This window comes from Oratosquilla oratoria, chromosome 11, assembly GCF_046742065.1.
Source record: "Oratosquilla oratoria isolate Oo_2021 chromosome 11, ASM4674206v1, whole genome shotgun sequence".
NCBI classification, from domain to species: Eukaryota; Metazoa; Arthropoda; class Malacostraca; order Stomatopoda; family Squillidae; genus Oratosquilla; species Oratosquilla oratoria.
Window position 1 is genome coordinate 24,082,720 of NC_134787.1, and position 16,623 is coordinate 24,099,342.

General features: G+C 42.2%; 1 protein-coding gene across 2 annotated transcripts in view; it reads right to left on the reverse strand.

Moving 5' to 3' along the window:
- LOC143029667 (tigger transposable element-derived protein 1) overlaps window positions 1-16,623 on the reverse strand; it is a 37,993-nt gene that overhangs the window by 19,778 nt on the left and 1,592 nt on the right. Inside the window, exons 2-6 of one of the 2 annotated variants that reach the window (XM_076192480.1) lie at window positions 11,251-11,403; window positions 10,328-10,390; window positions 8,990-9,086; window positions 4,621-4,901; window positions 3,781-4,380 (exon numbers count right to left, since the gene is read on the reverse strand). In XM_076192480.1, coding sequence (XP_076048595.1) covers window positions 3,796-4,380; window positions 4,621-4,901; window positions 8,990-9,086; window positions 10,328-10,390; window positions 11,251-11,403 — 1,179 coding nt within the window. In that variant the 3' untranslated portion in view covers window positions 3,781-3,795. Of the gene's footprint in view, window positions 1-2,660; window positions 2,734-3,780; window positions 4,381-4,620; window positions 4,902-8,989; window positions 9,087-10,327; window positions 10,391-11,250; window positions 11,404-16,623 lie in introns of those variants that run through there. The other variant, XM_076192479.1, reaches the window with a different exon arrangement.

Below are 16,623 nucleotides of genomic sequence, written 5' to 3' on the forward strand. Positions count from 1 at the left end.
CAAAATAGGATGAGGGAGTCATATGAGAGGTACAAAGAAAAGAAAAGAGAAATAAAGCAAAAGGTAAAGGAGGCAAAGAGGAGAGCAGATGTGAAATGGGGTAAGAGTATGACAGAAAATTTTAAAAGTAATAAAAAGATGTTTTGGAAAGAAATTAAGAGAGGAAGAGGAGGTGAATCAAGTAGAGAAGAAAAGGTAAAAGGTGCAGATGGAGAGATGATAATGGAAGAGAAGGCAGTAAAGGGAAGATGGGCAGAATATTTTAGGGAGTTGCTAAATGTGAAGGAGGATAGGGAGAGAAAGATAGCTGCAGTGGGAAATGTTAAGAAAATGAGAGTGAGGAGTGAGGAGAATGGAGGAGAAATAAGGAAGGATGAGGTGAAGGCAGTTAAGATGAAGAAAGCAGGTAAGGCACCTGGTCTGGATGGATGCCATGCAGAATATCTGAAAAAGGAGGTACAGTGATGGTGGACTGGCTGGTGAGGTTATTTAATGTTTGCTGGAGAGAGGGTAGAGTGCCGGAGGACTGGAGGAGTGCCTGTATAGTTCCACTTTACAAGGGAAAAGGGGACAAGTGTGATATGTAATAGTTTCAGAGGGATTAGCTTAACCCCTTCCATACGGTGCCGCACACGTAGGCGTCATGGACTTAGATCTCGGTGGCAGCAGCCAATGCCAGCCGTACGACGTGTCGTAATAATACTCGCATCATAAAATATAGTCACCGCTTATATCGATCATTCTCTCTTCACCCGTGAATTTTGATAACCATAGAAAATGCGATTACAAAAGAATTAGAAAGAATGTCATTATGGAGGGGCGACTACAATAAATATAATCAAGACGCCGATATGGCAGCCTCGCGAATACACTCGCTCCCCATGACGCCTACGTGTGCGGCACCGTATGGAAGGGGTTAAGTGTAGTTGGGAAGGCTTATGGGAGGATCTTGATTGAGAGGATTAGGAGAGGAACAGGAGTAATTGGTGAGGAACAGTGTGGATTTAGGATGGGTAGAGGTTGTGTAGATCAGATCTTTGTGGTAAGACAGATATGTGAGAAAGCTATAGGAAAGGGGAAGGATGTTTTTTGGGCTTTTATGGATCTGGAAAAGGCTTATGATAGGGTAGACAGAAAGGCACTGTGGGAGGTTATGCAGATTTACAGGATAGGAGGAAAGCTTCTGGGAGCTGTCAAGAGTTTTTATGAGAGTAGTAGAGCTTGTGTCAGGATTGGAAATGGAGAGAGTGAGTGGTTCGAGGTAAAGGTGGGACTTCGTCAAGGATGCGTTATGTCGCCCTGGCTGTTCAACTTATACATGGATGGGGTGGTGCGAGAGGTAAATGCAAGGGTAGTGAGTCAGGGATTGGAGATGGTTAAATTAAAGAAAATGGAGAAAAGTGGGAGGTGAGCCAGCTGTTGTTTGCGGACGACAATGCTCTTGTGGCAGGATCGGAGGAGGGATTGAGGAAGTTGGTGACAGAGTTTGGGAGAGTATGTGATAGAAGAAAGCTAAAGATAAATGTGGGTAAAAGTAAGGTGATGAGATGTACAAGGGGTGAAAGTGGCAGTAGTCTGGAAGTGAGCATTAAGGGAGAGCGACTGGAGGAAGTGGATAGTTTTAGATACTTGGGTGCAAATGTGGCAGGAAAAGGTGGAGTGGAGGTGGAGGTAGAATGTAGATTGAGAGAAGCGAGTAAATGCCTTGGTGGATTAAAAAGTGTAATGAGGAATAGACATTTGGGAATGGATGCTAAGAGGAGACTGTATGAAGGGGTGATTGTGCCAACAGCACTGTATGGGGCAGAAACATGGAACATAAAAGAAGAGAGGAGTTTGAATGTGTTTGAGATGAGGTGTCTGAGAAGTATGATGGGGGTTACTAGGCTAGATAGTGAGAAATGAGGAGGAGAACAGGGGTGGAAAGGGAGTTGGGAGATAGGGTTGATGAAAGAATATTAGGATGGTTTGGACACATGGAAAGAATGAGTGAAGAAAGACTAGTAAAAGAGGTATGGAAGGCAGATGTGGAGGGAGTGAACATGAGGGGACATCCTAGAATGAGGTGGATGGATGGGGTGAAGGGGGCTTTGGAGAAGAGGGGGATGTCTGTTGAGGAAGGATGGAAGAGGACAGAAGACAGGGATGAATGGAGAATGGTTGTATATGGATGATGTTGTGATTGCATGAGGTGGAATGGGCGGGGGGATGGGGGGGCGAGGTAGTATGTGTGAGCAAAATTTGACGCAGCCCAAAGGGATTTCTCCCCGTCTTCTCCTTTTATGCAATGGGAGGACAGAGAGGGGGGGTCGCCGATTTAATGAAGCGGCCTTGCTGTGGATGTGCTGTGTCTTGCGACACTGCTTTTGAGCCAGGGCAGTGGACAAGGTGCAGGGATGACCCGTCATCCAGGAGGTGCTAAGATGAGAGGGAAGGTGGAGGGGTGTGGAGTGTATTCAGGGATGGAATGGGTGGAAATGATTTTATGCCTTTTCCTTTTTGGCTATCTCCCTCGTAAGGGGGAAAAAGCCTTGGTATATGTATGTATGTATGTGTATGTGTATGTATGTATATATATATATATGTATATATACATATACATATATAGATATATACATATATATATATATATGGTTGACAGAGAGATTCTATTTACTTACACAATTACTTCTCCATCCATTGTTGCAGTCGCTATCAAGTCAACAATAGGATGAAAGCAAATATCAACAACACCTGAAAGAGAAACAAATATTTTTCTTGCAAGCTGAAAATCACACACCTGAAGTCATCCCAATTGTCAAAGCCCAACATGGAATTAAAAAATACCTTTCTACATCTGTAATTTTCCTCATATACTCATCATAAGCTAAACTATAAGATGAAGTGATGAAGCTCAACTAGCTCTGGCCTTTTGGGCCCTACCATGGAAGAGCTATGCTTTGCTGCACTGCCTTTGACCTAAGCAATGTGGTGGTGAGACAGGGCTACCCCTCCTCCATGCTTCCACGAGATATTTGTGTGTGTATACATATATACATATATATACAGGTAGTTCTCGTTTTGTGCGAGATATGGGTTCCTACAGGCTTCGCATAAACTGAAATCGCACAAAAAAAACATATTTTCCCCATAAGAAACAATGGATAATAGGGGGGATGCAGGTTTTGGCCCAAAAAACTTCCATTTTTTGAACGAAAAACACATTTATTTGACTAATAAAGTGAACATGTTCTAAAAATGTATCGTTCTAAACCTATAAGTAACACTAATGTGTAAATAAAGTGTAAATAAAGCACCCATTAACACTCAACACGATGCTCCCTCACTTCTCACAGTCCCTCACAGTCACTCGCCATCTTCGTCTGTGCTGTCCACCTCCTCTGGCACATCCACTTCCACTTCCACTTCCTCTCCTATAGCTTCAGGGTCATCCACTTCCTCTTCCTCTTCTGTCACTGGTTGCACAGGCGGTTTATTGAAAAACTCCAGCATGGTGGTCTGGCGGTTTTTCTTTTGAAATTCAGTCTGCATTTGAGTGTAGCAGAAAAGTGTGTCCATACACTTTCTTGTGATTGTGGTGTTTCGTTCAACATTGGGGTCGTGTTCTTCCAGCATGGCAAAACCTTCTTTTATTTTTCTTAATGCTTCACTGATAACAGTGGCAGTGAGCGTCCGTCCTCCCTCAGCCTTGTCTGCCGCTGCCGTCGCTTCTGCTTCTTCTCTTTCCCTCTTGTTCTCTTCTTCGATGTCCAGCAGGTCTTCATCGCTCAATTCTTGTCCGTGTGACTGAAGCAGTTAACCAATGTCCTCTTTCTCCACTTCATCAAGGCCTAAATCCTGGGTATAGCTGGTTAGGTCCTTGTTTGCCTTTGAAACAATACTGTCTACAGCGAAGCCATTGAAGGAATGAGCAAACTGATGACACAGTTTTTTCCAAACACCATTCAGACATTTCGTTGGCACTTCATCCCAGGACTGCTTGATAAAGGTTACAGCATCTTTTATTGTAAAATTCTTCCAGAAATCTCGCAGCGTCTTGTTCATCTCGTTCGTTTTCTTTACTGCAGCAGCCATCGTAGACCTCAGGTAGTAGGACTTGAAGGTTTGAATCAGCCCCTGGTCACAGGGCTGCAGCAGAGAAGTCGTGTTGGGAGGCAGAAAGGCCAGCTTGATGTTGTTGCTGAGATTTTCAAGACTGGCTGGATGACTGGGAGCATTGTCTACCAGCAACAAGATCTTGAAGGGGATGCCTTCCTTGTTGCAGTAGGCTTTCAGCTCGCTGTGCAACTTGTTCTTGTAGTAGTCACTGAATATTTTCCCAGTCATCCAGCCCTTCTTGTTGGCGTACCAATGGACTGGCAGGAAAGCCCGGTCATATCCCTGAAACACACAAATTATCCGAGAATTAAGGTGTGGCCACGCTCCATTTTCTTAAAAAAGAAAATGTATGAGCCAGTTGCTTGCATCACAAACCTAAGTATTTTTAATGTCACTTGTGTACACTTCACAAACCCTGATTAATTAACGGTATTAAATATTTTATTATTTAACACAATCAATAACAATAACAACATAAGAACTGTAGAATAAATAAATAAATATTAAATAAACCAATCTTACCTTAAGGGCTCTGGGGTTCTGAGAGTGATAGATGAGGACAGGCTTCAGCCTGCAGTCCCCCTCAGCGTTGGCCCCCAGCAGCAGCGTCAGGCGGTCCTTGGACGCCTTAAAACCAGGCGCCGTCTTCTCCTCCTGTGCGATGTACGTCCTCGCTGGCATCTTCTTCCAGTAAAGGCCGGTCTCGTCTACATTGAACACTTGCTTGGATGAGTATTGTCCTTCTTCCAGGGTCTTCTTAAGCATCTCTGGGAATTTCCTGGCCGATTCTGTGTCTGCTGATGCTGCTTCTCCAGTCATTTTGATGTTATATGTGTATACATATATACATATATATACAGTATATATATATATATATATATATATATATATAAGTTGATTAAAAAATGGCATCCCTAAAGTGCAAAGATGGCTTCATTTTTGTTTTCCCAACACCAAGGCAATTTATGGTGTCAACATACCTAAAGCGGTTGACAAGGTTAGGTTAGCCTAAGTTAAAAAAATAATAATAATAATAAATAAAAAGGAAACGATAAAAGAAAAAAGTGGTGTCAGGATAACAAAAATTACCCTAGATGGGTCACAATTGTGGGCAAACATTTGTGCTTAGACTTGGCTACCCCCCAACCATATGGGGGAAAGGACCCTGAGTACATTTTTGGACACCTTACAGACCAATTTCATTACTATCCACCCCATACCCAAATCAATGGAAAGACTAATGGGATAATGAAGTCATAACTAATCTACCCACCTCCCAAAAACCAACAAGGATTCAAGAAGAGCTGGAAGGATTTAATATTAAAAAGCACCAGTAGAAAGAATGGTCATAGCAACAAAAAGACACTGACAAAGCATTTGATAGTGTTCTTAGATACATACATACATATACCAAGGCTTTTTTCCCCTTACAAGGGAGATAGCCAAAAAGGAAAAGGCATAAAATCATTCCCACCCATTTCATCCCTGAATACACTCCACACCCCTCCACCCTCCCTCTCATCTTAGCACCTCCTGGATGACGGGCCATCCCTGCACCTTGTCCACTGCCCTGGGTCAGAAGCAGTGTCGCAAGACACAGCATATCCACAGCAAGGCTGCTTCATTAAATCGGCAACACCCCCTCTCCGTCCCCCCATGCATAAAAGGAGAAGAGAGGGAGAAATCCCTTTGGGTTACGTCAAAATTTGCTAACACATACTACCTCACCCCCATCATCACAACATCATCCATATACAACCATTCTCCATTCACCCGTCTTCTGTCCTCTCCCGTCCTTCCTCAACAGACATTCCCCTTTTCCCCAAAGCCCCCTTCACCCCATCCATCCACCTCATCCTAGGACGTCCCCTCATGTTCATTCTTTCCACATCTGCCTTCCATACCTTTTACTAGTCTTTCTTCACTCATTCTTTTCATGTGTCCAAACCATCCTAATACTCTTTCATCAACCCTATCTCCCAACTCCCTTTCTACCCCTGTTCTCCTCCTCACCTCCTCATTTCTCACTCTATCCAGCCTAGTAACCCCCATCATACTTTTCAGACACCTCATCTCAAACACATTCAAACTCCTTCTCTCTTCTTCTCTTATGTTCCATGTTTCTGCCCCATACAGTGCTGTTGGCACAATCACTCCTTCATACAGTCTCCTCTTAGCATCCATTCCCAAATCTCTATTCCTCATTACACTTTTTAATCCACCAAGGCATTTACTCGCTTCTCTCGATCTACATTCTACCTCCACCTTTTCCTGCCACATTTGCACCCAAATATCTAAAACTATCCACTTCCTCCAGTCGCTCTCCCTTAATGCTCACTTCCATACTACTGCCACTTTCACCCCTTGTACTTCTCACCACCTTACTTTTACCACATGTATCTTCAGCTTTCTTCTGTCACATACTCTCCCAAACTCTGTCACCAACTTCCTCAATCCCTCCTCCGATCCTGCCACAAGTGCAGTGTCGCCCGCAAACAACAGCTGGCTCACCTCCCACTTTTCTCCATTTTCTTTAACCATCTCCAATCCCTGACTCACTACCCTTGCATTTACCTCTCGCACTACCCCATCCGACATAACGCATCCTTGACAAAGTCCCACCTTTACCTCAAACCACTCACTCTCTCCATTTCCAATCCTGACACAAGCTCTACTACTCTCATAAAAACTCTTGACAGCTCCTAGAAGCTTTCCTCCTATCACGTATATCTGCAAAACCTCCCACAGTGCCTTTCTGTCTACGCTGTCATAAGCCTTTTCCAGGTCCATAAAGGCCAAAAAAACATCTTTCCCCTTTCCTATAGCTTTCTCACATATCTGTCTTACCACAAAGATCTGATCTACACAACCTCTACCCATCCTAAATCCGCACTGTTCCTCACCGATTACTCCCTCTGTTCCTCTCCTAATCCTCTCAATCAAGATCCTCCCATAAGCCTTCCCCACTACACTTAACAAGCTAATCCCTCTGAAACTACTACATTCACACTTGTCCCCTTTTCCCTTGTAAAGTGGAACTATACAGGCACTCCTCCAGTCCTCCGGCACTCTACCCTCTCTCCAGCAAACATTAAATAACCTCACCAGCCAGTCCACCATCACTGTACCTCCTTTTAGACATTCTTCATGGCATCCATCCAGACCAGGTGCCTTACCTGCTCTCATCATCTTAACAACTGCCTTCACTTCATCCTTCCTTATTTCTCCTCCATTTTCCTCACTCATCACTCTCATTTTCTTAGCATTTCCCACTGCAGCTATCTTTCCCTCTCTATCCTCCTTCACATTTAGCAACTCCCTAAAATATTCTGCCCATCTTCCCCTTACTGCCTTCTCTTCCATTATCATCTCTCCATCTGCACCTTTTACCTTTTCTTCTCTACTTGATTCGCCTCCTCTTCCTCTCTTAATTTCTTTCCAAAACATCTTTTTATTACTTTCAAAATTTTCTGTCATACTCTTACCCCATTTCACATCTGCTCTCCTCTTTGCCTCCTTTACCTTTTGATTTACTTCTCTTTTCTTTTCTTTTGTACCTCTCATATGACTCCCTTGTCCTATTTTGTAACCAATCTGTGAAAGCTCGCTTCTTCTCTTCTACAACCTTCTTTGTTTCCTCATCCCACCATTCACTACCCTTTCTTCTATTTCCTCCTGTCCTTCTTGTTCCACACACCATCTTTGCACACTTTGTGACTCCCTCCTTGAACCATCCCCATTCCTTCTCCACACCTAGCTCTACTCTATCCTTCACTCCCTCCCACTCCTCCTTCAGCTTCTTCTTGTACTCCTTCTCCTTTTCCTTTTCATTGAAAGAGTTCACTCTAAGCACCTCCCTACCTTTTGTCCCTTCCCTCTTCCTCCATCTATCCTCCACTCTCAACTTACCTTCCACCAAAAAATTATCTGATATTCCCCCACCCTCTCCCCTTAGCACATGTACATCCTTAACTCTTCCTATCATAATTCTATTTACCACTACGTAGTCCATTAACGCTCTATCTACCACCCTTCCATCCACCACCCTCTCCCATGTGTACTTATGCTTGACTTTCTTCCGAAACACTGTATTTGCTATCATCAACTCTCTTTCAAGACACATTTCCACCATCAACTCTCCACTACGATTCTTTCCTGGAACTCCACATTTCCCAACCACTCCATCAATTGGATCATTTCCTACCCTAGCATTAAGGTCTCCCAGTACTATTACATTGACATTTCTCCCTAAATCCTCTATGCACTCATTTAAATCTATCCATAAAGCCTCCCTTTCTTCTACGCTCTTCTCACTGCCAGGCCCATATGCACTTACAAAAACCCACATCTCCTTTCCCAGTTTCACCTTCATCCACATTATCCTTGAGGAAACCTCCTTCCACTCCACTACACGTTTACCTATCTCTTCACTTACTAGTATAGCCACCCCTTCCCTCCCTCGCCCTCTCTTCACTCCTGATAACCTCCTACTTACACTCCCAAACTTACACTCGCCCTTCCCTCTCAGCTTAGTTTCACTCAAAGCCAACACATCCATCTTTCTTCTCACAAACATACTATCTATCTCTTCCCTATTACTCTCATCTGTACCACATCCACACACATTAAAAGACCCAAACCTTAGGGTGCTGGTCGGAAAACTCCCAGACCCTCTTATGCCTTTACTTTTTCTTTTAGGAATGTCTCCTGTGGGGCTACAAGGAGAGGGATGTCTAGTCCCAATCCCCTTCCCTTTCTTCTCGCCTCTTACGATCCAAGTGGGAATACTTGGTGGCAGTATTCTTTTCCCCCACCACAGGGAATAGATAGAGAAAAATAAACAGACTATTCAAGATGATTAGCGAAACTCATATAAAGTGGGCATAGTTACCTGAGTCTGTCTCAAGATCTGGAGGTTTATTTCTCTGTGCTTCCAGTGCCGGTTTGATACCAAATACTTCCTCCATAGTTGCTTCAGCTTCACTTTCCTGTTAAAAAATACAATGAAGCTGGTGACCGAGTTTCAAAGGCTATGTGAGAGAAACATAAGTGAAAGGTGAAACAGCAGTTATGAGATTTATCCAATGATGGTGGCAAGTTGAATATGTGTGTGAGGCTTGAGGTAGTGGTGAGTTTTAAGTGTTTGGGGTCACATGTAGTGATGAATGGAAGAGGAGTGCATAGAGAGGCGAAGGAAGCAACTAAATGTCAGGATAAAATTAAAACTGTTATGAGAAATAAGTATTTGGGGACAAATGCAACGAGAAGGTCATATGGAGTGATCATACCTGTGGCATTTGTGACTTGGAATATGGGGGGAGGCAAAAAGGATGAGTCTATTTTTGAGATTAAGTATTCAAGAAATATACATTTTACAATAATGGATTGTGAGAAATGTAGAGTTGAGGCAAAGAATGGGCCTAGGAAATGGATGAACTGATGCTTTGGGTAGATTTGTGTGCCGAGGTGGTTTGGGCACATGTTAAGAACAAATGAGAAAAGTGAGAGTGTGGAAAGCAGAAGAGGATGTAGCAACCTTGAGAGAACGATTGAAAGAAAGACCAAGAATGAGGTGAATGGCTGGGGTGATGGGGCTATGAAAATACAGTATATGTAATATCTGTCAAGCTGAGAAGAAATTGTAAAAGAGGAGTGAATGGGAGATTGTGAATAGATGAAAGGGTGATGCAACCCAATGGGATATTTTCATCTGTTTAATAAATTATTTTGAGTGCATAAGGAGAGGAGAGGGAAGGGGGCTGCCACATGAAGAGGTGGAGGTAAACTACCTCCAGTTATTAGGCACTCCTCTGGATGAGTTGTGCCTCACTGCATTGACTTTAACCCAAGCAGTATGAGGAAGGGAGGGGGGGTTAGGGACAACACTTCATCCCAGAAATACCAAGAGGGATGGTTAAATGGGTTTTAAATTTGTATCAATCAATCAATCAATTGTCCCAAGACCCACAGCTCCCAGGTGACCAACAATGGCCACCAGTCAGGCCCAAAGGTCACCTGATGTTATCATTTTGAGTTCAGAAATCAGGCAATGCAGCATAACACCATGTTTCAGTTAATGTTACAAATTTTATAAGTTTAAACATGTTACTGTTTGTTATGAATAGAAAGAGACAAGGAAAGTTAAAATCTTCAGCCATAACTAAAAATAGATAAATAAATCAATAAATAGAATATATATATACATAAAAATCAATGAATCAATACTTACACTAGAACTGTAATATGAACTACTGTAAGCTGCTCCACTGTCTGACATTGTCGCTTCATCATACTGTGGGTATAATAGGACACATAAATAAGTGAACACCTTGACAAAGTACCATCCATTATAGATTTATCCTTGGTAATTCATAATTCCATTCAGCAGAGGAAAGAGCTTCTGAATGTAATGAAGACCCCTTTCATTTTTTTTTTGGGGGGGGGGAGGTCCATATTTTACTGGCTCTACTGGGATATAATTATCTACTAGTCTAGGAGGAGAAAAAAAATAATATACAATAAAGGTATGGATGTCTTTTGGACTTTCATGAATCTGGAGAAAATATATGACAGGGTCAACATGAAGACATTGTGGGATGTGTTGCAACATATGGATTATGGGTAAACCTGTTCATTAAGGTAGGAAATAGAAAAAATTAGTGGTTTGAGGTAAAGGTGTGGCTACACCAGGGTTGTGTAATATCATCATGGTTGTTCAATGTGCGGGGTGGGGGTTTGAAGGCAATGAGTTACAGTGGAGGGAAATGGAAGGCAAGCTATTTGTTGGCATGGATGGCATTGAACTTGTGTCTGGGTCAGAGAGTCTAAAGCAACTAGTGGCAGAGTTTGGGTGGGTACGTGAGAGGGAAAAGCTGAAAGTAAATGTGGCAAAAGTAAGGCAATGAGAATGTACTATATCCAGGCAGCTGTGTTACACAGTCACTTAAAACAGCCCCCTACATTTATATTAAAACTTATGAAAAAAAAAAATAGGATTAAGTTGCACCATTTCAACAATGCAAAAGTTCATGGAATATATCCTTCACATAAGAGGTAGCTATATGTAAGCATTACAAAATCCTAAACTGGGTGCAATAAACAATAACAAAATTATATATAACTTCACAAGCAATGGTAAGAGCTTTAGCTAACCTGTTCAGCAGCTTCTTCATTGTCTGCTTCTTCTTCTTCTTCTTCTTCATTGTCATCTTCACTTTCTGTTACGTTCCCAGGGCCCCCACCTGCAGGAAATATGCCTCCCGGTGGAATTTCATCCCCAGAATCATCTGACTCAGGTGGATCATCCTGCATGAAAAATAAATAAAATAAATAAAATGGATAAATAAATAATAATAATGCATACATATTCCAAAGGCTTTCCTCCTTACAAGGAAGGCTGCCAAAAAACAAAGGCATAAAATCCACTCCCACCCATCCCATCCCCTACATACTCCACTCCCATCCACCCCTCTCCTTCCCTCTTATCTTGGTTCCTCCTGGATGACAGGTCATCTCTACATCTCGCCCACTGCCCTGGATCAAAAGCAGTGTCACAAGGCACAGCACATCCACAGCAAGGCCACTTCATTAAATCAGCCCTCCCCCCTCCATCCTCTCATGCAGAAATGGAGCAAACAGGGAGAAATCCCTTCAGGCTGTGTCAAATTATTTTTCACACATACTCCCTCACTCCCCCATTCCCCATCCAATAAGTACATAAAAATATATAAATAAAATTTACACATATATAGTCGCCGCAAAAAAAAATCTATACATTTTTTCTGCAAAAAAAAAATCTATACACGGGATTTTATGAATAGATTTCACTTGATTTCCCGCCATAATAAAAAGTGGGCGGAGTTACTGATGACGTGGGTGTGTAGAGCGCGCCTTTTTACACTTCGCCAACACATCACGCTTCAGTGCCAGGGCTAGGTGAGAGAGGAGTTTATGCATGCTGCTCTTTAGTGCCCTTTTGTTCACTTTTTCACTGAATCTGGTGCCCTCTAACTCTCCTTCTGATGATCAAAATGGGTCGTTCCAAGCTTTCAATGCAAGAAAAGGCCTGCGCCCTAGCTCTGTTAGAGCAGGGAATGTCTGTGATACGTGTTGCCGCAGGCCTGCAGGTGACACGAATGGTCATTTACAGCCTGAAGAAAGCAGCCGCCACACACCCTCCTGGTACGGTACCACCAAGAAAGCCAGGCTCTGGAGCCCCAAAGAAGACATCTACTCGCACTGACAAGATCCTAAAACGAGAAGTGATGTCAGATCCATGTATAACAGCTGTTAGTCTGAAGCAAAAACATCCTGCTCTCCTTAAAAACGTTGCTGTAAGAACGATCCAACATCGGCTGCAGAAGGACCTCAAAATGACAGCTCAATGTGCCGCCAAGAAGCCCCTGCTCACCGAGGCCATGAAGAAGAAACGGATTGATTTCTGTAAGAAATACAAGGACTGGACATCAGAGCAGTGGCAGAAGGTGATGTTCAGTGATGAAAATACATTCAGGCTGATCAGGGGCAGCTCCAAGATCGTTCGTCGCCCCAGTTATGTGTCCAGATTCGACCCGCGGTACACAGTTAAAACAGTGAAACACCCAGACAGTGTGATGGTGTGGGGTGCCTTTAGTGGTAACAAGGGCAGGGGTGGATTATATTTCCTCCCCAAGAATGTGACCATGAAAGGGAGCAACTATATCAATGTTTTGAGGGATCACATGCTCGAATTTTGGGACATCCATGAGTGTGATCATTTCATGCATAACGGTGCCCCTGCCCATAGGTCTAAGGAAGTGATAAAGTTCCTTAATGACAACAATATCAGTGTTATGGAGTGGCCAGGCAATTCCCCAGACTTGAACCCAATAGAAAATGCCTGGAATCTGATGAAAAACGAACTGGAGAAAATGCGACCCACCAGTATTCCAGACCTGAAGGAGGTGCTGAAGAAGATCTGGGTCACTATGGACAGCGCCTACTTCACCAAACTCGCCTCTTCAATGCCCAGAAGGATCCAGATGGTACTCAAGAACAAGGGGAACATGACAAAATACTAAATGTAACTCTTAAGTGGAAATAAAGCACATGTTAGTTGTACTTTTGAGTTTTATTGTCCAAAAGTCCTTAGTGTATAGATTTTTTTTGCTGCAATTGTAAATAAACATATAAATGCATAACTTTCTTTATTAAGACAATTCCAAATAACATGACCACCATATCAACAGTTTTCTTTGATTACCAAGGCACATATACCATCATTGCCCAATTTCCAGTTGGAACATTATCCTCCATTACAATAATATCAATTAAAAAATTTAACTCAATATGCTAACAATACACTAAAAACAGGTAATACATCATTCTCCACTGCTCCCAAGACAGACTTAACATTTCTTCATGAAAACATCTCTCATAAAACCTGGTGACCAGTACCACTCACCTTTTGGCTGTGGCAAAAAATTCCTCAAAGACCAACTGAACACCATTGTTACAAAACCACAATCAAAGTGAGTAAACATCAAAATGGTTTTTATTCAGTTATTCTGATGAAGACTATTCATGGGTATGAACTGCATCATCTCACCAAAATGTATTTGTGATACATGCCTTCAACATGCAGGTCCTGTGCAGGGCAGCAAATTGTTGTTGTTGGCATTCCCTAGACCGTCTGGCCAAGCGGTCCCACTTCCCTGACAATCACCATGGCTGGGACGTGGTTTTCCCACAAATCCCTTGTACTCGTACAGTATATGTTGTGGAAATAAGCTCCACCACAAGGACTCAAACCTTTGCCTTAGCGACTATTTATTATGAAGCAGACGATAGCCTGGAGCCGGCCAGGTCGTACGACAGTACTAGGCCAACTAGGTCCCTATTCTAATTTCACCAAATCTTTATTATAGTGAGCCATCCGACAAGTTGTGTCCTTTTGACAAATGGAAATAAGCTCCACCACAAGGACTCAAACCTTTGCCTTAGCAACTGCTTATTATGAAGCAAAGATGAGGCTATTGTCTTTGCTTCATAATAAGCAGTCACTAAGGCAAAGGTTCAAGTCCTTGCAGTGGAGCTTATTTCCATTTGTCAAAAGGACACACAGTATATGTTGTGCTGTTCATGTGCATAATTGTGTACAATGCAGTCTTTCTGGTGTGGCAGTGTCTGCATCATGGATCCACCCCCCAACCCCCAGCATAGAGGAAGTTGGTGACCAAACCTCACAAGATGCCTTTGCCACCCCTGCTGGTGGCACAGATCTCTGGGAGCAGTTTTGGTTATCTGGGGCAAGTACCACAGCCAATCATACATCTATACAGTGATGGTGATGATGATACGGTTTAATGTCACAAAATCCCCCCTATCAGGAGGCTAAGACAAAAAAATCCATCCCACTGTTGCCATTAACACTTTAGTCACTTACGTTATTCATATGTAGGCCCCATACCACTTTCTTCTCTTAAGTATTTTTCCACTAAATCTTCTGTAACAAGTTAGTAATGTTTCTTGATGGGGTGAATTAAAACGGAGATATAGTTTTTCTTCTTTTCTTCCTTATCAATTACACTTGGTTATTCGAGCTACACCAAGGGACTCTCCTAAATTCATATTTGACTTGAGATCTTTATACAGCTTTTCTGTCATTAAATCATCAGAACTTTTAGTCAACAATCCAAATATGATCAATTTATTACCTGAGAAACTTTCATTTTGTCACTAGATCTTTCTATCCAATCTGAATCTTTCAAGATAGAAATCATGTCTTTTGACCATCTATCTAATCTAGTTAAGTATTGTGTCTGATTCACTTCTAACTTCTTTGATCATTCTAACCAAAGACCTGATAGGATCCTGATCACACTTTGAAGTAAAATGTTTAATGAATGCTTTCTTATGGGCTTCATATTGGTTCATATCTTCCATTTGCTGGAAATTTATGATAAACCTACCTCTACCTTTCTCAGGATCTACATTCTCCTTCAAGATTTCTAATTTCCTTTTTTTCATCTGATATATTTTTGCTTACAATTAATGTATCCATTAAGTTAAGGAACTTATTATCTCCTAAGGTGTTTTCATCACCAGTGAATTAAGGAATGTTTATATTTGAGGTATGAGCCTCATGATGCAAGACTGTGTTATTCATACCTTCAGTAAGCTGATTTGACTTGACTGCCTCTACGCAAGTCTTCCTTACGTACTTCAGCCTCGTCGTTCGTTGGAGATCGTCTTGTTCCACTCATAGTATGAAGACTCCTTATTCTATTAACACAGGCTTGGTTGCGGTTGTACTGTCAATTGGTGTACTCTTTGTAGGCGTTCGTCTAATCACTTCGGAGGAGGTTCATCCCACCGCTACCATCACTGTTAGCTCCGTTGCCACTAACACTTTAGTCACTTATATTATTCATCTGTAGGCCCCATGCCACTTCCTTCTCTTAAGTATGTTTCCACCAAATCTTCTGTAACAAATTAGTAATGTTTCTTGATGGGGTGAATTAAAATGGAGATATAATTTATCTTCTTTTCTTTCTTATCAATTACACTTGGTTATTCGAGCTACACCAAGGGACTTCCCCTTGGGATCCTTGTACACCCACAAAGCCAAGTCTGCTTCAATGTCACTATTTAATTCATCCAATAACTTTGAATGTTACAAATAAGCGCCACCCTTTAAGGGCGTGACTTTACTTCCGTGCACCAATAACTTCTCTCCTCCACCCTTTTCTCCGATCGAAAGGCTGTTATACTGTCTCAAGCAATAATGTTTATGCAAGCACTTCTGTCGCAAGTGGAACGTGGCTTAATGTTTACATTTCGTCATATCAGTACTTCTATCAATACCCTAGCCTATATTTACAAAACATCAGACGGCAAGCAAGAATATGCAATTCTGCAACTTCCTCTCGGCCATTGTTTCAAAACATCCAGGTAATAAAATTTGAATATCTTTCTTCCTACCCCTCTATCTACCTAAATGTCTATCTCAATCTACCAGCCTCTTACACTAGGGGATAGATAAAAGCATACATTTTTTTTTTTTCAAATGACAGATCCCCTCTACTAAGCAATACACACCCCTCTCAGGGGTCCAGGGGTCATGGTTACAAGCTGTGCAAGAGGAGAGCTAAAAAAATGTCGCGAAAGAACTATTTTACACACAGGATTGTGGATGTCTGGAACAGCCTGCCTACTCCTGTTGTAAATGCTTCTATTAAGTCTTCCTTCGAACATCATTTGGACAAGCACTGGGATAGACAAGATATCAAGTATAATTTTGAAGCAACTCTCAATGTCACCAGAAAAATAATCATTGAGGATCTGGATACAGAGGCCTACTGGCCTGCGTCTAGTAACAACATAAGTAAGTAAAGTATTCCAATGGATGTGGAGGGTAGTTCAGGAGCAAAGCTTCCTAGTCAGGTCATATGTACGTTATTAGGGCATCTGAAGAACTCTGCCCCCATCCCCAATAAAGGAATATACACCTTACTGGAGGTAGGGGGGAAGTCTGGGGACAATGCT